This window comes from Loxodonta africana, chromosome X (assembly GCF_030014295.1).
Source record: "Loxodonta africana isolate mLoxAfr1 chromosome X, mLoxAfr1.hap2, whole genome shotgun sequence".
Lineage (NCBI taxonomy): Eukaryota > Metazoa > Chordata > Mammalia > Proboscidea > Elephantidae > Loxodonta > Loxodonta africana.
The window spans coordinates 152,105,166-152,127,917 of NC_087369.1; the positions used below are offsets into that span (position 1 = coordinate 152,105,166).

The 22,752-nt window shown below is 48.5% G+C and overlaps 1 protein-coding gene across 8 annotated transcripts in view; it reads left to right on the plus strand.

Annotated features, from left to right (window-relative positions):
- BCORL1 (BCL6 corepressor like 1) overlaps window positions 1-22,752 on the plus strand; it is a 70,262-nt gene that overhangs the window by 35,332 nt on the left and 12,178 nt on the right. For 6 of the 8 annotated variants that reach the window (XM_023553833.2, XM_023553832.2, XM_023553834.2 and 3 more), the window contains 6 exons: window positions 200-280; window positions 2,467-2,856; window positions 6,220-6,443; window positions 11,249-11,470; window positions 14,603-14,769; window positions 15,712-15,857. In XM_023553833.2, the coding sequence (XP_023409601.1) occupies window positions 200-280; window positions 2,467-2,856; window positions 6,220-6,443; window positions 11,249-11,470; window positions 14,603-14,769; window positions 15,712-15,857 (1,230 nt within the window). The remainder of the gene's footprint in view (window positions 1-199; window positions 281-2,466; window positions 2,857-6,219; window positions 6,444-11,248; window positions 11,471-14,602; window positions 14,770-15,711; window positions 15,858-22,752) is intronic. The other 2 variants (XM_064277571.1, XM_064277572.1) reach the window with 2 other exon arrangements.

Here is a 22,752-nt window from a genome sequence, read left to right on the forward strand (position 1 = left end):
CCAGTTTTCCAAAGCCACCGGGAAATGCTCATTCTCTCAGAGAGATACAGATGTGATAGCAGCATAAGGGGAGCTGATGGATGTCACCCAGAGTGAACACGACCCTCCTTGAGTTTTCCATCTGAAAAATCTCACCAGGCTATAGACTCTGATTATGTGATTTCTGCTTTCTGTCCTGAAATCCCCTAAATTACCCCAGGTTCCTTGGAAAAGAAAGCAAAGAGCAGTTTCCGGGACTTCATCCCCGTGGTCCTGAGCACCCGGACGCGCAGTCAGTCTGGTGAGTGAGTCCTCGGAGCGGTGGCCCATCTTAGCGACTTCTCTGAAAAGAGAGGGAGAAGGCTCATTGAACAGTTTTGCATTGGCCCAGGTGGAGAGTTGGGAATTTGATTGACCGCGCCAAGATCCCTAATTCCTTAAAAAGGCAAGAGAGCCGGGGACGGGGGGGTGGGCATCGTCCATGATTTTAGAACTATTTGCTTAGCTTTCGGGGCCCCTGGGTGGCGCAGATGGCTGGCTTGCACTTGTTTAGTAACCAAAAGGTTGGCAATTCAAACCCATGCACGTCAGAAGAAATGCCTGGCAATCTACTTCCACGAAGATTACAGCCAGGAAAAACTTAACAGAGCTCAGTTCTACTCTGAGACACGTAGGGTTGCCATGACTTAGAATCAACTCTGCGGCAACAGTTTTCGGGCTTAGTTTTCCCAAACAGGGGTTTGATATCTCTTGTTGGGAGTCAGTGGTGGAAGAAGGAAAGTGCTATGCCACTCAGGAAAGTTGGCTCTGCTCCAAGCTTTGGCATCTGATAATTACTGGGGTCAGTCTCAGGCATGGACATTTAACCTTTGGGTCTTGGTCTGACTGTCCTGTGTAACAGGTGTCATCAAAATTGGAAATGGTCATTGAGTCATCAGGGCTGGCAGTCAACCCCTGGTGTCTTAAAAACACTGGCACTTGCCAGTCACCGCTATCTTCTGCTAACCTCCAAGTTGGTACATAAGGCTAGAGATGGTTGCCCCCGTTCACCCAGATTTCCATGCACATTGGATGGAACAGGGAAGCAGAGTGCAGCATAAACTCAGTTATTTGACCATCTATTAACTGGGACCTCAGCACATGGAGAGTGAAGTGGTAACTGGAGCTCTCGGTGATGGCTTGGAGGCCTCGCAAAATCCTGACGTGTTCTCTGAATCATCAAAGAGCGGTTACATCATGGTCAGTCCCATCTTAGTGTTAAACACATTGGATTATACATGATTCTTTGGAAATTGGTGATCCCTGTGTGATCTCTATGGTGATTGTATACTAACCAGAATATTAGATTAACCAGAACACTTTGTTCCCTGCCTGGTCTGTATATTGGAAAGTTGGCAGGATATTTGCTGTCTATAGCGGTCTGGCCGACTTGAAACTTTGGTCAGGGGCTGCTCTGTTTGCCTCCATTTTCTTTCTTCAGCTGACCTTGTGTGAGTTTGGGGATCGTCGAGTTAATAGCTGTGCCTTTGGAGAAAGATGGTAGTGTCTCAGAGCTGCTTCCAAGGAAAGTGTCAGATCTCCTGGGGTGCTAAACCAGGCCAATTTTGGATTGTACTTTTGTTGTTAGCATAGTCAAAGGCAAGAGTGGGGAGAGAAAATGGCCTCTTGGCAAGGTGGCCTAGGAGGCTGGAAGAGGTGCCATTGGTGGTCAGAACAGGAGGGTGAAGTGCCTGTCCAGCGGTGAGGAATAGCTGCTGCTAAGATGGGGGTGGTGCCAAGGAGAAAGCTCCACCCCCAAACTCTTAGCAACTCTATAAAGGAGGTGGGGTCGATTTCAGGGAAGAGGGCCTGGCCAAGGCCTATTTGGACATGACTGAGCAAGGCTGTGTCACAGGAAAGGGACTCCTTATTGCTTCGCTTTGCCTGACACTCTTCTTTGGTGGTGATTCTGCTTGTCTAGGGTGGATCTGTCCAAGAGATTGGTGGTGCCATGGAATGAGCAGGGGTGGGGCACAATAACCAATCTGCCTTCTTTCACCATCTGCTAAACTCCACTTTCCTGAAGAGTAGGGATCTTTGGCCTGCTCCTATACTTCACACAGTACTTGGTGACTTACAAGCACTAAGTAAGAGTTTGTGGAATGGATTACAGTGATACCGTAAATGAGTATGAGAAAGGGTGTGTGTTTTTAACACTTTTGAGTTTTTTATAGTTGTATAACATAGCAGACCCTGTAACGCGCTTATGGGAGAATTACCTCATTTGATCCTCAGAACAGCCCTGTTGAGGTCAGTAAGGCAGGGAGTGGTAGGTATCCCTGTTTTACAGCTGAGGAAGAAGAAGTGAAGGAATGTTCCCAAAGCATTCAACTAATAACTAGCAGAACTTGAACCCAGACCTCTCAACTCTAGTCCAGGGCACTGCTTCTGCACCATGCTCTTTCCTTTGAAGATGTATCTGACATCCTCTGTACGTGCCATCCACAGGAAGCATCTGTAGCTCCTTTGCTGGTATGGCAGACAGTGACATGGGAAGCCAGGAAGTCTTCCCCACAGAGGAGGAAGAAGAGGTAACCCCCACCCCAGCTAAGCGTCGAAAGGTGAGAAAGACCCAACGGGACACCCAGTATCGCAGCCACCATGCCCAGGACAAGACCCTGCTGAGCCAGGGCCGTAGGCATCTGTGGCGAGCCCGAGAAATGCCCTGGAGGACAGAGGCTGCCCGGCAAATGTGGGACACCAATGAGGAGGAGGAGGAAGATGAGGAGGAAGGCCTCATGAAGAGGAAGAAACGGAGACGACAGAAGAGCCGAAAATATCAGACTGGGGAGTACCTGACTGAGCAAGAAGAAGAGCAACGGCGGAAAGGGAGAGCAGGTAAGGCTGGCTAGGGGGCTGCTGCCCCAGTGAGCTGCTGCACCCCGTCTCCAAACCACAGCCGGTTCAGCTCCAGGGGACCCTCGGGCATCTCAGATACTCCCAGGAGCCCATCTCTGCCTGCTCTACGCCAGCAGAAGGCCTCTGGACCTGTAGAAACTTGGTGCTATGATCTCCAGCTGCCAGAGGGGGTCGCTCAAATCCAGCCCCAAGGTATTGCTTGGGTTGATAATTGAGTGAGTTAGGACTGGCCTACTGGTGCACTGAGGACATGAAGGCCCAAGCTCTCCAATGTCTTATAAAAGCCTGAACCTGTAGGCAAGGCCACTCCTTGGCATGGGGCAAACTCCATACCCGGAAATTCTCTGGTAGACTTGAGGGAGTCCAGTCTTTTTGGAGGCCAGGCTCTCTCTCCTAGAATCTCGGGTTCAAGAAGAAGGAGGGCGGGCATTAGCTGCTTTTCCTGGGATGCCTCCAGCCCCTAAAATGAAAAGAAGTACAGCGATTCCCTCAAGCCGATAGAATAACTTCCAGTAGAAGCAGGGACAACTTTGCTTTCTCAGTCGATGCCACAAAGGTTATTAAGGGGTGGAGTGAAGCTTTGAGGTGACGTAAGGTGATATCATTTTTCTTAGACCTGAGTTGGAAAAGCAGTCAGCCCAAAGAGAAAACCAGGCTTTCTTTGGCCATGTCAGATGCTAGAATATGTAATCATAGAGGCACAGACTGTCACGAGAGGCTAATATCAGTATGTTCCGCTAAGTACTCTTGAGGCCCAATCCTATAATGGATTTCTAAATGAGCAAGCAGCACATCTCTGGGTTCCATGAGAACCCCTCTCTCATTCTCTCTCTGTGATCTCTGCCCTTGAAACACCAATTGACTTGTCTTTTATAGTAGGATTCATCGTAAGCTGTTGGTAAACATCTGCAGTCTCCTTAGTAGCTAAAATTGAGTAACTGCATATTGAGTGGGTAGTAGATTCTAGTTAACTGTGATGCAAAGAAGGCTTAACCTCATTCCTAGCTCTGCTGAAGTGGCCGTACCTATCTGTACACTCAAGAGAGCAGTTGAGCCCGTTTTCATCAGTTGTGTGAGAGAGTGGGGACAATTTTCCCTTACTTCTGCCACAGCCACAATTGATGAGTCAGGAATGAGTTGTCAAGGCATTGACCTTAGCCACTTGGGTTGGGATGAAGAGGTGCTTTTTTGTCTCCTGCTCTTCTCTAATGGAGGCTGATTTCCTAGCTTAGAAGCTTTCTATAGTATTTATCAGCTCTTAGAACCTGAAGGAACCTGAAGGACCTTAGCGGTTGCCTGGTCCAGTTGTCCACCCAATCCAGAGATCTCCACAGCATTCTTGACAGGTAGTGAACACCCGCAGTAACACGGAGAACATCACTTGTCAAGGCATCCTATTTGATTTGGATGGGGGCAGCTCCAGTTGTTGGGTGTATGTTTTAAGTGTTTGCATTGAGGCATCTGGCTTATGGCCTGGCTCTCTTCCTCCAGATCCGAAGGTGGCATTTTCATTAATTAATTGCCTGGCAAGCATCTCTCTTCTCAGAAAGTTCCGATCCCTCCGTCTTTCAGATTGATATCAGAGAATTTAAGCAATGGCCAAGCTAGGCAGGTTACCTTACTACTCTTTGAGCCTCGTGACCTTTCCTTTCATCCTGGCCTTCGGTGGCTCCCTTCTTGACCTGCAGGGGTGATAAGAAGAGCCACTTCTACTCACACACTTCCTACCTCCACTCTTTGTTCCTTTCCATGCTACCATAAAGCCCTTGCTCCTCCGCAATTGAATGAGCTCCAGAGCCTGGCCTGCCCTGGGTCAAGGGGGTAGGGGGAATGATTCTTTTCCTGTGGCATTGAAAGCTATAATATGGCTTCTCCATGTTTCCTGAGGTCCTCACAAGGCACGGTTTTGTACCTTCCTCTTTTGCCTCAGTCCGAACTTGTATCAAAAGCCCTGGTTTAGAATGTTTTGGCTGGAAGTGCCATTAGCAACTATCTAGCACAGCAGTTGTTGGACAGGTTGTGGGGACCCACTAGTGGATCTAGTTTAGTTGGGAGAAAGGGGTGGTATTACAGCTGCCCTTTTCATAATCTACAGCCAATGCCTTATACTGTAATGACAGCTCCCACTTCTGGATTTGCCCTTGGAAATGTCACACATAAGAGCATATGTCAAGGTCGAGGGGGGTGAGTTGAGAACTCTTAGATCTAGATCCACTCTGTCATTTCACAAATTGGAGAAACTGAGGCTGCAGCCATTTACTTGGCAGACATCATGATCTTTTTGCCTTGTGCTAGGCATGGTGTTCACTTCTGTGAGGGAGAAAGAAGACATGGGCATGGCCCTTACTTAAAGAGCCTACACTTAAATGGAATAATAATATCTTTCTTTAGAAAGTGGTTTTGTGTATATCACCTCATTTAGTTCTCATGCCAGCCCTGTGATATGGATTATATTCTCCACATTTTATAGGTATGGAAACTGAGGCTCAGAGAGATTATGACTTGCCTCTGGTCAGTCACAGTTAGTGGCCAAGCTAGTAATCCATATAACACTGGTATTGAGAGAGAAAGGTAGATACCTATCAAGGATAGACTCTATGGGATGAAGGTCTTGTTAATGGAATTCTCAGCTGGCTTTTTTGAGATTGGAATGTCCTTTGTCTGGTGAGCTGTGGCTACTTATAGATGTTGCCCAGTGTGTTCCAATGGCACCAGTAAACTTGTCAACTGGGAAAGGCTGCAGGTTTCTGCCATTGACTTCCGGCTAAGAAGACCCCTGGCACTTTTTGGTTTCAGAGAGCTTCTGTTGGCTTTGGTCTTTGTGTCCTCAGAGAGTGGCAAACAGGGCAGTCGGGTGGGCAGAACTGAGGCTACGAAGGAAGCATTTTACCATTTATTCCTCACCCCGGTATACATTTCATGCTTCAGCAGAGCTGCTAGATTTGTCTTCCACATTAGAGCGGAGAAAGAGAGACAAGGGGGTTGGAGGAAAAGCTGAAAAGAAAGTTCTGATTTGCTTTGGGCTATGGCGGGGGAGTCCTTTTAAAACTACCCTCAATTTGGGGACACCCAGATGGGCTGCCCTCTGCTGGCAGGGATGGGAGTTGTCTCCTGCTTGTAGAGCACGGAGATTGATGTTGACGAATGGTGTCCATACAAGAAGTATTTCATGTATCTGTCAACACAGAGCTAGATACTGATAGCTGATGGTTATACAATTTTACACTGAGGTTCTAATCCCCAGAGTCCTCTGATTCATCTTTAGAGGGAGCTTAGAGGAAAACTTTGCTTTTCTGTGTTCCATGTCTCTGGCATTCATTCTTTCCTGTCTCATGCCTTCAGATATAAAGGCCCGTAAGCAGAAGACTTCGTCCCAGAATTCAGAGCACCACCTCAGGAACAGGAACCTTCTCTTGCCCAACAAAACCCAGGGGATCTCAGATTCACCAAATGGTTTCCTCCCGAATAACCTGGAGGAGCCAGCCTGCCTTGAAAATTCAGAAAAGCCATCAGGAAAAAGAAAGTGCAAGACCAAGCATATGACAAACATCTCAGAAGAGGCAAAGGTACGTTACCAGCGTGGGGAGTGAACTGATCAGGAGGATCAAGTTAAGTCGTATTTATTAAAGTATTTTAAACTAGTTCTGGGGGCATTGGTGGTTCAGTGGTAGAATTCTCACCTTCCACGTGGGAGACTCAGGTTCGATTACTAGCTGATGCACCTCATATGCAGCCACCACCCATCTGTCAGTGGAGGCTAGCATGTTGCTGTGATGCTGAACAGACTTCAGCGGAGCTTCCAGACTAAGACAGACTAGGAAGAAAGGCCTGGTGGTCTACTTCCTAAAAATCAGCCAGTGAAAACTCCATGGATCACAGTGGTCTTATTCCAAACTGATCATGGGAATGGTACCAGACCAGGCAGCGTTTCATTCTGTTGTACTTGAGTTGGGGTTGACTTGAGGGCAGATAACAACAATAAAAACTAGTTCTGGAAGGGTGGGGCGGGGTGGGGGTGGGGGTGAGGATTTGAGGAATGGGAACTAAAGTTATAACTAAAAATAAGCATTTGCAAACTATAGAGTTTGGCCCAAGTTGACTTTTCCTTTCTAATCCTGGGGTCTCCTTTGAGTTAAGGAAGAGTTAAAGAATATGGCAGGATGTTAGCCCGAATAGCTTGTTAACATCCAATCAGGAAGCTTTTGTCTGGACTCAACTCACTGGAAACCAGTCAGGGAACTTTCCGAGTCAATCAAGGTAGAAAACTACTTGTAGAAGCAAGGATGTTGATGTTCAGACAAAGGTTACTTGAGGATGGGGCAAAAGGAATTCCACTTGGGCCTGGTCTGCAACTGCCCTTCCCCACCCCCACTCCCCAGCTGGATGACTTCTCAGGGAAGCAGAAGAGTGACTGAGTGGGCACTCACTAATCCATAGCCAGGGAAGTGTTCCTAGAACTCCTCTTCAGAATCAAACATCTCCTTTGGGTCTGATGTTCATGGTATTGGTGTTGGTGTTGGCTTCTACATTGTACTACCAGAAAAAATAGCATAGTCCTCATCCTGGAGAAGCTTCACGCTTGAGGGAAGTGATGGTCCATGTTCAAATGTATACCCATAATGCATGTTTGTCTTCGGCAACCAGAAGAAAACAAGTCACACTGGGCTTGTCGTGGTGGTTGTGATTCTTACCCCTCTTTCCCCGCTCCAGAGCTGAAACCGCTGAGTGGCTCAGGCAAAAGGAAGAACGAGACCCAGGTGCTTGTCTCCCCCTCCTTTCCCCTGCCCCTCCTGGAATCTAGTTCCAGCTCTAACAAGGTACTCAAGCCAATCTCCTCATCTGTAAAAACGGAGATCGTACTCCTTGCCCTTCCTATCTCACAAGGGTCCTTGGGGGAACAAAGGAGGCAATGGATGTGAAAGGCACTGATAACCGTAAAGTGCTCTCAGAGAGCTGGTGTATGTCCCTGTGCTGGAGGAGGTGACCAGCCTGAGGGAACAGGCACAGAGCCGTGGCATGCTAGTAGGGTCCCTGCCCTCTGATTCCAGAATGAGGGTGCACAACTTTTCCCCAGAGAGAAAGACAGGAGGACCGAGGGATGAGCAGGGCACTTTGGCCTGTGCTAAGGGCTTCCTCCACATTGTTGCTCTCAGTTCCCACAGTGGCTCTTTAAAGTAGGCGCTGTTGTTATCCTCATTGATCATGAGGAAACTGAGGCTCAGGGCTGGCGAGGGACTTGTGTGAGGTTACTCAGTGGTCATGAATGACAGAGTTGGAACGGGACTTGAGTTTATCTGCCTCTGGAGCCCAGGTTCTTTCCATATGCCTCTCAGCTGCTGAGTGGGTGGTGTTTGTATCCTGGCGACACCGGGGGAGGGAGACGGTCAGTCAGGGACATTCTGCAGCACTCCCTAACAGCTCCTGCACAGGGTGGGAGTCCCAGGCTCCTGCCTCCCTCTCCCTCCCCCTGCTCCTCCCCAGATGCTCAGGTGGCCCTGGCCCACACAAAGGTGACCAGCCGCCTGACGTTCAGTGGCACACTCTGCTGATTCTGTCTGGTTGTTCTGCCTGGCAGTGTATCTGCTGAAATGTTCCTCCCGGAGAGGTTTTGCCCCTTCACGGGGCCTCCCTTCCTCCCTCTTGCCTTTCTTTCTCTCCCAGTCACCGCCACCTGCTCTGGTTGCCCCCATGGCACGGTGCTTTGTGGTGGGAAGCAAGGTGGGGGGAGGGTGGGCAACGCTCCTGCAATGCTAAAGCTGGGGTATTGGCCAAAGGCTTCTTCCCACAGGAGCTCAGAACCATGGGGGCAGGAGGAGGGGCCCCATTTGCTGTTGCTTCTCCTTGTCTCAGCCAGCCTCCCTTACTGCTCTCTAGCAGCTCTGGCCTCCAGAAGGAGAGTCACCCTTTGGCTGCTGGCTTGACTTAGCTGAAACCTGGGTGCTTTACCCAGCATCCTCCAGTACTGCCATTATACACCTCTGTCTTCCTGGAAAGATCCTTTGGTGGCGCAGGTGGTTTGCACTCGACTACTAACCTAAGTGTTTGCAGTTCAAACCCACCCAGTGGCACTGCAGAAGAAAGGCCTGGCAGTCTGCTTCCATAGAGATTACAGCCATTGAAAACTCTGTGGAGCTCAGTTCTAGTCTGTAACCATGGGGTTGCCATGAGTCAGAATCAACTCGATGGCAACGGGTTTGGTTTGGTCTTTTGTATCCTCCTGGATCAAGCAGCATTATCTACTCATAGCTGGTACCTTCCTGCTAGGGATTGTACTCTTTGCCCTTTTGGGATGGGGAAAGGTAGTAGCTTCTCATTGTTTTGGGATTTATCAGAGGAAACAAATGCCCTGAATCTTCATTTTTTCTCTGCTGCTCCTTTTCCTGGCTTCATGTCTTTCTAGGCTACTTTTCTGGTTGGCCAGGGCTCTGCACATGGCTGCCTTGAATCAAGTCAACAAGTATTCATTGAGAGACTGTGCCCAGCCCTGAACTAAGTGGTATAAGGAACGAAAGAGAAGATGACAGTATGATCCCCGCCCCCAAGGAGCTGAAAACCTGGCAGGGGAGGCAAGGCTTACTGGTGAAACAATGAAAGGAAATTAAAAAGCAAGGCAGCAAGGACAGATTATGTGGTTCAGACAAGGTGCTCTGGGTAAGCAGAGAAAGAAGGCAGTGGGAACCAGAGGGCCGTAGAATGTTGCAGAAGGCAGAGGGCTTCGATGAGACTTTAATGCTCTGGGGGATCTGGATAAGTGAGATGCATTAGTTATCTATTGCTGGGTAACAAATTACCCTAAAACGTAGGAGCTTAAAACAACAATAAACATATATTATCTCATACAGTTTCCATGGGTCAGGAATTCAGAAGTGGCTTGCCTGGGTGGGTCTGGCTTGGGGTCTCTCATGAAGTTGCAGTCAAGATGTCAGCCATGACTGCAGTCATCTGGAGGCTTGACTGGGTCTGAAGGATTCTGCTTCCAAGGTAGCATGCTCACATGACTGGCAAGTTGATGCTGGTTGTCGACAGGAGGCCTCCTTTTCCTGCCTCGTGGACCTCTCCAAAGGACAGTTTGCTTCTCTCAGAGCCAGTGATCCTAAAGAGAGCGAGACAGAAGGCATAGTGTCTTTTAGGACCTAGCCTTGGAAGGTATACACCATCATTTCTGCAATCTCCTGTTGGTTACATAGGTTAGCTCTATCCAGTGTTGGAGGGGACTACACAAGAGCATGGATACCAGGAGGTGGAACTGGCTACCACAGTCCACACTCTGGTCCCCAATAATTCACATCCTTCCCACATGTGAAGTATACCCATGCCTTCCAAGGCCCCCCGAAGTCTCATCCAGTGACAGCATCAGCTCCAAGTCTAGAGTCTCATCATCTAAATTAGGTGCAAGTGCAGATGAGGCTCCTTGGGTCTGGTTCCTTGAGTACAGCTATTCGAGTACAGTTCCTCACAATCTGAAGACCTCTGAACTAAAGAAGCAAGTTACCTGCCCCGCTTCACCCAACGTGCAGTGGTGGTGGCACAGGCATAGGCACCCCCTTTAGAGATTCCCCTTCAAAATGGGGGAAGACGAAAAGGGGAGGGTGAAGCACACAGAGGCCATTCATGAGGAAAGGATTCTGTGCGTTGTTCTGGACCCTTCCCAGTTCATGATTTCAAAGACCCGTCCAGGAAGACAGTGAGGCTCAGAGCAGTTGTACCATGCCTCAGGTCTTACAGTTAATGGATGGCAGAGGCAGGATACCAACCCAGGCCTGATTCCTGCACTGGAACTCTTTCTAGGTAGGAATGAGTAGGATTGGGGAACATGGTGTGGTGGAAGATGAGAGAAGCCTGGGGAGGGCTGGATATAGGGGGAGGTTTCTGCAGCAAGAGTGACGGATGGCTTTAGGAGCTGTGCTCTGGCCTCTTCAGTCACATAGCTGTCTCCCTTTGCTTCCCTTTACTCAGACATTACTTCAGCTTATTGATAGGTATGACTTGTAAAAACCTCAACAAAAGGGGGATTGATGCAGGTGAAGAAAGCATGCAGAGCAGAGTGCTTGGGGGAAGCTGGGATGGCTGCTCAGCCTCTGATTTCCAATCCCTTTCCCATTCTTTGGTTTATGGGGTTGAGGATTTGAGTCTCTTAGCATCTCCCCACTGGGTAGAAATGAATGGGAACCTGTGCAGATCCTGGAAATATGCCAAATGGCTAGTGACTGGCTTCTAGCCTCCAACCTGACAGTGGTCTGGACCATTTGGGGTATCGCATGCAAAGCACAAGGTGGACAAAGATGAGTTGAGATGGCCTTGGCAGCTCCGCGAGTGGCCATGATGGGATATGTTGCCTGACCTGACCCAGCACTGCATCTCTGCTTTCCAGGGCAAAGGTCGTTGGAGCCAGCAAAAGACACGCTCTCCCAAATCTCCCACCCCAGTAAAACCCACGGAACCATGTACGCCCTCTAAGTCCCGAAGTGCCGGCCTAGAGGAAACCTCAGAGTCACCTACAGCTCGGCAGATCCCCCCAGAAGCCCGTCGGCTCATTGTGAACAAAAATGCTGGCGAGACCCTCTTGCAGCGAGCGGCGCGTCTTGGCTATAAGGTGAGGGAGCTCCTCGACCTCAGGATGCTCTTGGCCTGACCATCTGTGGAGAAACTTCTCACCAGTGGCTCTTTGGTGAGCTGGGTAGGGCTTTGTTTGGGGCTTGAGCCCAGGCTGGCCTCCTTCACTGCCCAGATGGCTTCTGAGGCTGCCTATCCCCTTGCCTTATTGGTGTGTGGGAACGTGTCAGTGTGAGATGAAGGCAGTTGAAACAGCAGCACGGTATCATCTGGTGCATTCCTAGGCCAGAAGTTTTCATGTAGTCTTGAATTCCTGAGTAGCGGCCCCCTCCTCCTCAGAGAGGGATCAGTATTGTTCCCCCCATTTAGGTTTTCTGTAGTAGAGGAGTCAGAAATAAGTTTGAGGGGCAGGGCAGAGCTAACCTCACTCATTACTCCTTCCCTATGGATTGGAAAGAAGGCAGGGAAGGAAGCTGAAGTTTATCGAGCGCCTCTTTTGTCATGTTAAGAGTTTTGATTACTTAATATCACTTAATCTTCGCAGTGAGCCTGTGAAGGTGGAGGTAGATTTTATTATCTCCATTCTACAGGTGACAGAGTCAGGGCTTGGCAATGTTAAGTGACTTGTCAAAGATCATCCAACTAAAATATAGGAATATAACATACATATTTATTAGTATAAACATATATACTAAAAAAAAAAAACATTGCCATTGAGTCCATTCCAACTCATAGCGACCTCATAGGACAGAGTAGGACCGCCCCATACAGTTTCCAAGGAGCGCCTGGTGGATTCAAACTGCCGACCTCTTGGTTAGCAGCCGTAGCACTTAACCACTACACCAGCAGGGTTTCCGTACACAAGTACTAGGTATATACACGTACACACATTTTAACATATACATAGTATACATACATTAGCATATGTATGTATGTTTAAAAATATATATATGTGTTTAGCATATACATAAGGAGCCCTGGTGGCTCAGTGGTGAAGCACTCATCTGCTAGTTGAAAGGTTGAAGGTTTGAACCCACCCCAGCAGTTCTGTGGGAGAAAGACCTAATGATCTGCTCCTGTAAAGATTACGACCAGGAAAACCCTATGGGACAGCTCTACTCTGTCACATGGGGTTGCCCTGAGTCAGAATTGACTCCACACAACAACAGTATATACGTACATACATATATATGTGTATATATGCGTTGTGTGTGTATGTGTGTGTACACATACACATGCACACATATCTGAATTCAAATCAGGACCTGTTTGATTCCCAAGTAAAAGGGTAGGGGTGGAGGACTGCCTTATTTACCAGAATCAAATTATGTAGTTGGACATTTTGGTTGCTGCCCACTTTTGATTTACATGAACTTGAACATGTAACACGAACTTTGCCCACCCACTGATATGTCCTCAGGATTTGCTCTTAGTAGAGTTGCTGAGTTCCAGGGTATGCACTCCTTTTCTGAAGGCTTTTGAGAGCTGTAACTGATTCATTTAAAGACAGCCCCGCTCCCAGTCAGGTGAGCCAGCACCAGCAAGCTGACTTGACAGGTCCATCCACCCATCTTAGTTGAGCACCTAGTGTGGTGGTAACTGCTAAGGGAGATCTGAAGAAGAAATGATGCCAGCCCCTGCCCTCCAGGAGATCCTTCCTGTACCCAGGGCCAAACTAGCAAACATGGTACCATCAGAGAACCAAACAGGCCGGGGCTATCAAGTGTGAGGCAGCCTGTCGAGAGGGAGGGAAGAGTGGTGTTGAGAGGGCTTTGAGCAGGGTAGGAGGTAGGGTGCTCTCCCGGGGAAAAGTAGCACCCTCAACATGGGCAAACATACAGCTGCTCTAAGCAGCCTGTGCCCTGTCAGCAGAACGGAGTGTTCCACGTCACCAGTGGCTGGCCGAGGGCTGGTGCTAGTGCACTTGGGAGATACACTGGTTTGAGTGTCAGGCCCTCAGCTTGTTCACCAGCTCCATCCCAAGACTAGCTAGGGTGCCTCTAGTCCCTGGAGTCCCACTTTGGTCCTTTTGTCTCAGCCCAGGGAAGTTAATCATGAATTACGTGAATGAATGACCAATCCTGATTTGAGGGGAGCGCTGGAGTTTACTACCCTGGGATGAACATTGGCCCTACTGAGAACAGCATCCAGAGATAGTACTTGAAATGATTCTTCCTTGTTCTCAAAAGTCCCACTAGCGACTGTGCTCTGTGTCCATGCCACCACGTCTCATTTCTAGTCTCAAAGCCCCAGACTAGGGACCCAGTGCTTAAGGAGTCGAGGTCTTGGTGTTTGAGCTCCAGCCAGGGAGGTGAGCCTCTCCAAGAATCTCACCTCCACAACCAACAGCAAGCCCAGTGTTCTTGGCCCTAAGAAATGGATCCCCACTGCCGAGATGGTGGCTCAGGACAGACTTCGCTGACACGATTTCGAGGTTTGCTTGTCAGTCCCCACTATAAAGGCCAGGCTCTGAGACTCTCTGGACATTTGTGGAACTTGGGCTTGAACTGAGGTGATTTCAAGACTTAGACCTCTCTAATTACTAGCCCAAGAGACAGAAAGGGCCACATGAACCAGAGACAACATCATCCTGAGACCAGAAGAACTAGATGGTGCCCGGCCACAACCGATGACTGCCCAGACAGGGAACACAACAGAGAACCTCTGAGGGAGCAGGAGAACAGTGGGATGCAGACCCCAAATTCTCATAAGACCAGACTTAATGATCTGACTGAGACTGGAAGGACCCCGGTGATCATGGCCCCCAGACCTTGTGTTTGCCCAGGACAGGAACTATTCCCAAAGCCACCTCTTCAGACATGGATTGGACTGGACAATGGGTTGGAGAGGGATGCTGGTGAGGAGTGAGCTTCTTGGATCAGGTGGACTCTTGAGACTATGTTGGCATCTCCTGCCTGGAGGGGAGATAAGAGGGTGGAGGGGGTTAGAAGCTGGTGAAATGGACACGAAAAGAGAGAGTGGAGGGAGAGAGAGCGGGCTGTCTGATTAGGGGAAGAATAATTGGGAGTATGTAGCAAGGTGTATATAAGTTTTTGTGTGAGAGACTGACTTGATTTGTGAACTTTCACTTAAAGCACGATAAAAATTATTAAAAAAAAAAAAAAAGAATTAGACCTCTCTGGTCATGGAGCCCCTGTCCCTATCCCCACAGGATGTTGTTCTCTACTGTCTCCAGAAGGACAGTGAGGACGTGAATCACCGTGACAACGCTGGCTACACGGCTCTGCATGAGGCCTGCTCGCGGGGCTGGACTGACATCCTGAACATCCTGCTGGAGCATGGGGCCAATGTGAACTGCAGCGCGCAGGACGGCACGAGGCAAGGAGGCGGCTCCACCCTGAGGCCCCCTACTCTACCCCGGTCTCAGCACCTCACTCCAAAGAACTGGCCCAAGCTGAACCTTTGTGGCAGGCCAGGTTGCAAGTTGCAGAGGCCTTGGCAGGAGGTGTTTCAGATAGACTTCTATAGACTGAAGGGAGGACCAATCTAGGGCCAAGGCAGCTGAGTTCCAGGATGGCTAGTCCATGCTGGTTACTGACTGGAAGCTGGCATTGTCTAGGGCTTATCCTCTCACAGGCAGCTGCCAGCAGGGAAGACCACACAGCCTTCCTGCAAATCACCCTGGGGGTGCCTCTGTCTCAGGCAGAATCTTGGGCTTTAGGAGCTGATTGGGAGGCTGACCTTAGGGTCACTTTTCAGATCTGATTTTTTTTAACCTGTTGTGTCTCAAAACAATTGCACCCATTCTCCTTTCTGCTGGATCAGAGGGCCTGCTTCCTGGTCAAAATAGAGACATGAGCTGCGTTCCCAGTAGGGGAGCCTGGGCTGAAGGATGCAGGTTCTGCTTGACCACTGCCTGCCTGTACGTGGAGCTGCTTTGCCCATCCCTGCTTCTGAGGGTTGTCTGCTTCCTTAAGTTCACACCCTTCCTCCAGCATCTGCTTTAACTCTATTGTTGGTCAAGGACACATTCTCTTTAGAACCACCAGTGGAGCTACACTGTGCCCTAGAGACTGCCCCCAAAATGTGGGTAAGAGGCAAGGAGTGGGAGAGAGGAGAAAGAGGCGGAGAGAGGAGAAGGAGGTGGAGAGATTACAGTGTGGGGTGCAGGCCAGAGGTGGTTCCCTGCTCTAAGTCTTGTCCACCATACACAGGGATTACCCTGGGGTCATCTCCCTTTTCCCTGATGAGGTGGCCTGAAGCCTAAACACCAGGCTCCCACTTGGGCCCTGCTGTCCTCACCCCATACCACCTCCACAGGCCCGTTCATGATGCAGTGGTCAATGACAACTTGGAGACCATCTGGCTCTTGCTGTCCTATGGGGCCGATCCCACGCTGGCCACCTACTCGGGGCAGACGGCCATGAAGCTGGCCAGCAGCGACACCATGAAGCGCTTCCTCAGCGGTAAGCATGGCCAAGACTTAAAGCTGTCATCCTTGGGGCTGCTTTCTGATTCTTGCACTGGGGGAGGGAGATACTCTTTTTTTTCTTTTAAAACTGCTCCTTTTATCTCACTGTCAGCTTTTGTATTAGAGAAGTCTGGGTGTAGCCATTATATATGTAATAGCAGTGATGGAATAATTTTCTTTTTCGATGATGGTGCAGTGGGAAGATGGAGTACGTGTCCTCTTAGAAAGGGAATGGTTCTTTTTTTTTGCAATTTTGAGCACTGTGGGCTTAACAAGTGCTGTCTTGTTTATTTTTTTGTTGTTGTTGTACTCTAGATGAAGGTTTACAGAACAAACTGGCTTCTCATTAAACAGTTAGTACACATATCGTTTCATGACATTGGTTAACAGCCCCACGACATGTCAACACTCTCCCTTCTCAACCTTGGGTTCCCCATTACCAGCTTTCCTGTCCCCTCCTGCCTTCTAATCCTTGCCCCTGGGCTGGTGTGCCCCTTTAGTCTTGTTTTGTTTTCTGGGCCTGTCTCATCTTTGGCTGAAGGGTAAACCTCAGGAGTGACTTCATTACTCAGCAAAAAGGGTGTCCGGGGGCCATACTCTTCGGGGTTTCTCCAGTCTCTGTCAGGCCGGTAAATCTGGTCCTTTTTTGTGAGCTAGAATTTTGTTCTACATTTTTCTCCACCTCTGTCTGGGACCCTCTGTTGTGATCCCTGTCAGAGCAGTCAGTAGTTGTAGCTGGTCACCATCTAGTTGTGCTCGACTCAGTCTGGTGGAGGCTGTGGTAGTTGTGGTCCATTAGTCCTTTGGACTAATCTTTCCGTTGTGTCTTTGGTTTTCTTCATTCTCCCTTGCTGGAAGGAGATACTCTTGATCTCCCTCCAGTTTCAAACGGTTCCCATGAGGGACACCAGCCCTGTTCACATGCTTTCCTTCTATCTTCTCAGAAATTTCTATGTACTTTAAAAAGCCCCAAGATCCACTTCCTCTTATCCCCTTGCCGCGTGTGTCCACATGGCATGCACCCTCTTCAGGGCGCTGGTAGCCCAGGGGGACCCCTTGCACAGCCTGAGTATCTGGGAGAGGCCTCCTAGTGGGATTAGCCTAGCCCCATAATTGGTTGAGTTTGGGGCAAAATGTATTACCTTGTGCTTTGAGTGAGATGTCAATTGCAAAGAAGTGGCACTTAGTATTTTCCTTTTGTTATTGCACTTTTTCCTTGTTTGTGATCGAAGGGAATCCCTCAGGGACCTCTCCCTAAGCATTGTTCCTTACAAACCTTGCTGTGGTAACTTCCCTTTGTATCCCGGCATCCCTCTTCTCTCCCTTCATTTCGCTTCCTCCCTCACCTGCCTCCTTCAGAAAAGTATCTGGTGCTCAGGCCCATGGCAAGGGCCACAAGCCAACATGCATTTGTTTTCTCATTAGTGAATAGCAGCTGTTTGTCTGCAGTTAGATAGGTCTACTGAGTTGTGCAGAAGGGAGGAGGGAAGGAGGGGAGTCTAGCTTGGGCATGCTCAGTAGGAATCTCCTCAGACTTGACCTCCGAATTAAAAGAAAAAAATCTCGCTTCCTTTGTGACATCACAGCTTGGCCCTTGCTCTAGCAGTTACTTCTGACTGCCTGAGCGACAGAGCAGCTGGGAGTGGAATCTCTGATCTTCCTTGAAAGCTTCAGGGTTGGTGGTGGAAGCCTCTAGAATAGGGAGCTGTCAAAACCAAGGATTTGGCCGAGACTGCTCCCTCCTCCCACTCGAGCTTTGGCCCCAGTTAGTCCCAAACCCACACTCCTCAGAGATAGAGTTCTGGGCTCCCAACCAGGGCTCATTTGTTTATCGAACAAAGGTTAATAACTAAGTAGCTGATGATGGAGGAAGAAAGAAAAAAACACCAGAACTAGAGGTCCTGATGGAAGGAGGATTAGCTGTGGAGCGCCACCTGTGTACTGATAAAAGCTGGGAAGGAGCGATGGCGGCTTGTCTCCTGCTCCACTGGACTCCATCCAGTTCCAAATCTAGCTGACTGAGTCTGGGAGGCCCTTGTACAGCCCTCGTGTACAACCCTCAGGCCCTCACAGCCTGGCTCGGCCTCTCCCTTGCCTGGTCCCTCCCTGTACCTCTAGGTTCCCAGGCCCCTGTCCTTGCGTGGCAGAGCAGCGGTGGGATGCCCAGGCAGTCATTTGTCCTGGGCCACTGATGACTGTTGTTCCCTTTAGCAGCCCCATTACGGGGGGGTGGTGGGGAGGTGCAGGGCTCAGGGCCCGCCGCTGTTTGTGGCTTCCCCCACATACCAGACACACATCCATACACATGTTGTTGTCTACACCCGACTTAGTTTCCCATAAATTCTGGCAAAGAGCGAACACCCAGAGCATCTCAGTATGACAAAGGCACCGTATGAAGGTCTGTCTTTGAAAAAATGGTCTAATCCAAGTGCTTCTTTAGGCTAGAGATTGTTGTCCTGCAGTCTTGGGGCTCTTGGGTCCAAATAACGCTATCTCTGACCACCTTAGTAAGCAGACTCACTCTTCTCCGTCCCCTTCTCCAAAATCCCAAGGGAGTTGGAAGGTTGAAACCATTCTAAGTAGTTAAAAAATTACACATAAACACTTTTTTTCACTCTTATTTCTGTTAACTCATCACACCTACTAGCCAGCCTTTTGATGCCCTCCTTAAACTACCTCCAGTGCTAGTCTATGCTGCAGAAGAAAGAGAAGGCTAAAAAAACCGGTTGCTGTTGAGTCAGTTCTGACTCCTGGCTAGCTGTGTGCGTGTCGGTAGAACTGTGCTCCACAGGGTTTTCAGTGGCTGAGTTTTCGGAAGTAGATTGCCAGGCCCATCCTTTTGAGGCACCTCTGGGTGAACTCAAACTTCAACCTTTGGGTTAGCAGCTGAGTGCTTAACTATTTGTACCACCCAGGGACTCCAGACTAAAGAGAAGACCTTTCTTAATTCGGGCACTTCCTCACCTTCACTCAAACACCTTCGCTCAGATCTTGGTATCGTTTCTCTACCTTATGAGCATGGAGCTGTAGTTTCATACACTGGTGCCTGAAGGGGCTGTTACAAACTGGGCCCCTTCTTTTCCATGCAAATAGCGCGTGAGTTTTTAAAAGCAGAGGAGTCCCTGAATGGTGCAGATGTTTAAAGTGCTCAGCTGCTAACTGAAAGGTTGGAGGTTCGAGTCCACCCAGAGGCCTAGCGATCTTCCGAAAAATCAGCCACTGAAAACCCTGTGGATGCAGCTCTACTCTGACACACATGGGGTTGCCAGGAGTCAGAGTCAGCAACTGTTTTTTGTTCTGTTTTGTTTTTATTAAAGGCAGAGCTTTGCCTGGCTCTTAGGGAAAAGTGCTGGAAAGCTGGTCCTTGGCCCCTCACTCCAGAGAGGCCGGCACTGGCAGGAGTCAGCAAGCTCTGGGGAGGGGGCACTTGGGCCCAAAGAATGTTTGGGGGATGAAGCGGCAGTCCTCAGGGACTTTTTTGATGCCTTGAACCAATTATTTCCCTCTTTCTTATTCCCATTTTTTCCCTCCAGCATGCGTGCACGCACACACACTGAAACACACGCGCACACACGAATCTCAAAGAACCAGTGGGTACAGTGGTATAGTGACTGCAAGGAGCATGCTGAGCTTGGAGGTTGGGAACCCATTTCCCTCCAACCCCCTCCCCCACCGCCCCCAACCATACACCTGGACACACATGCTTGGGCTTCTGGGTTTTGCTGTTTTTCTACTTTGCCTGTCTGGCCGAGTACTTTAAAAGCTTTTTGCTTTTCATTCCCAAGCATTTGCCTGACCAGACCCTCTGTAGATTACTTGTTCTCTTCCTCCCCTTGTGGTGGTCCTACTGAGCAGAAAATGAAGGCGAGTCCCTGCGGGGTGCAAAGGGCTCCATTTTCTGCAGGCAGAAAAGGTGAGCGGAAGCATCAGGGCTGTGCCTTGTAGAGCTTCCCTAGCATTGTGCAGGGCCCCTTTTCTGGAAAAGTCAGAGGGGAATGAAATCCTCTTTTAGATACACAAAGGGGCGTCACTATTTCCGGGTATCCTGTAGTGAATCCTTTTATAAAGCAAAAGATGCGGGTAATTATCCAGGTCGTAAATGTGGGTTTTTTTAAGTTGGATTTGAGGTGTTGTTTCTCCCGCTATACAAAGGATGGAACAGCACTCCTTCATTTGTTCATTTGTTCATTCACCAGTTTATCTATTCAGTCACCAAACATTTACTGAGCATCATCTGTTAGGTTCAAGTGCTGTGTGGGGTACGGAGACTGCACAGTAAACCTTTTCTACCTCATCCTCAGGCTTGAAGCACCCAGGGGCCAACCTCTCAGAGCAGCCTTTGAAAGGCCTCACACTTGGGCCAAATTACAGGCTGGCATGTGACTGATTGACCTTTGACCCTTAGAAGAAAAGAGCGATATCCCAGCTAGCCAAAGGAAAACGGACTCGTTTTTTCCTCCTCTGCTGGAAAGAATGTGGGGGTTGAGGGGAGTTGTTGCAGTTTGTTTTGAGGCGTCTCGGGAAGTATCAGGACTGCTTTTCCTTCCATTGATGGAAAGGGTTAGCAATTTATCACTTAAAGCCACGGAATTAGAGGTTTTTGTTTTTCGTGCCAGAGACCTCTGCCATATGACGCCATGTCCAAGACGCTTCTTTTTTGTTTCTCTGGTTAAGAACTATGGCTGTTAACCAAAAGGTCAGCAGTTCGAATCCACCAGTTCTGCTCTGTCCTGTAGGGTCGTTATGAGTCGGAATTGACTCAACAGCAATGGCTTTGAGTTTTTTCACGTCCCTCAGCTGATGGCTTAGTTGAATGGGACCTTAGAAATAGAGACACTTTGATTGCTGGGGTGGCGGGCTCATGGAGGTTGAGAGGCTCTGCCCTTGCAACGAGTCCCTGAGAGTACTTCTGTTTTTAAATCTTTTAATTGAAGTGAAATTCACGTAATATAGTTTACTGTTTTAAAGTGAACAATTTCGTGACATTGAATACATTCTCGGTGCTATGCACCCACCACACTATGTAGTTCCAGAACTTTCTCATCCCCCCCCCAAAGGAAGCCCCATACCCATTACAGACTGACTCCCTGTTCTCCGCTTGCTGTAGTCCCTGGAAGCCACTAATTTCGTTTCTGTCTCTCTGCATTTGATTGTTGTGGTATTTCATATGAGTGGGATCATGTATCATTCGTTCCTTTGTGACTGACTTAATTCACTCGACATTATGTTTTTTGAGGTTCGTTCACATTTTTGTGGGTATCAGTATGTCACTCCTGTTTATGACTAAATAATATTCCATTGTATGGATGTAAGAAGGAGCCCTGGTGGTGCAGTGGTGAAAGCGCTCAGTGCTAACTGAAAGGTCGACAGTTCAAACCCATCAGGTGCTTCACGGGAGAAAGATGGGGCAGTCTGCTTCTGTAAAGACTTACAGTCTTGGAAACCCTATGGGGCAGTTCTACCCTGTCCTATAGGGTTGCTCAGAGTTGGAATTGACTCAGCAGCAGTGGGTTGGGTTTTAGGTATGGACATACCACATTTTGTGTATCTGTTCATCCGTTAATGGACATTTGGGTTATTTCCACTTTTTGGCTACCTCAGATACGCTGCTGTGAACATCATGTACACGCACTTGTTGAAGTACCTGTTTTAATTTCTCTTGGGTATATGCCTAGGAGTGGAATTGCTGGATCATACGGTAACTCTATGTTTAACTATTTGAGGAACTGCCAGACTGTCTTCTGCAGCAGTTAACACCGTTTTACATTCCCACCAGCAGTGCATGAGGGTTCTGGTTTCTACACATCCTCACCAACACTTGTCTTGTTATTGCCCATCTTTTTTTATTGTAGCGAGCCTACTTTGTATGCAGTGTAACTCATTGTGGTTTTTGCTTTTTTTACTGAATTTTTTTTCTTTATTATGGTAACATAAAATTTGCCATTGTAACCATTTTTTTTAGTGTACAATTCAGTGGCGTTACTTACCTTCACAATGTTGTTTCCAGAACTTTTTTTATCACCCCTAAACAGAAACTCTGTACCCATTGAACAATAACTCCCCATTGTCTTCTCCCCGCCAGCCCTTGGTCACCTCTAATCTGCTTTCTGTCTCTATGAATTTCCTGTTCTAGGTATTTCATGTTAGTGAGATCATACAGTAATTATCCTTCTGTTGGGACTTCCGGCCAACATGGCGCCATAGTAATTATCCTTTTGTGATTGACTTATTGCACTCAGCATGATGTTTTCAAGGTTCATCCATGTCGTAGCATGTATCAGGACTTCATTTCTCTATATGGCATGGCTGAATAGTATTCCGTTGTATGTATGGAACACGTTTTGTTTCTCCATTCATCTGTTGATGGACACCTGGGTTGTTTCTATCTAGTGGCTATTGTGACTAGTACTGCCGTGAACATTGGTGTACAAGTATCTGTTTTAATCCCTCCTTTCACTTCTTGTGGGTATATGCCTAGGAGTGGAATTGCTGGGCCGAGGGTACTTTTTGAAGGAAAGGATAAGAGTAAAGGACTTGAAGTTTTTTTGGCGAGTGGGCAAGGGAGAATCAAGGCAAAGGAAAGCCAGTCTTCATCCTGACTGTATGCAAACATCTGTGAGGAAATGGGAATTGAAGCTGCAACATCAAGCAAATCTTGAAGCTCATTCATGGGCCTGCTTCGACTTTAGCATCTTTGCTCATGCCAGTTAGCTTTTAGCTGTGTCAAAAAGGCAAATTCACCTGCAGGCGACAAAGAGTTGCAATCAGTGAAGAGAATCGGAGGAATGTGCTGAGGGGCTCTGAAGGCATTTCCTCGAGAGGAGCCCCAGGAATGTGGTGAACTAGGGCTGCTCTGATGATGAAATCTTCACATGACCCCTTGGGGATGA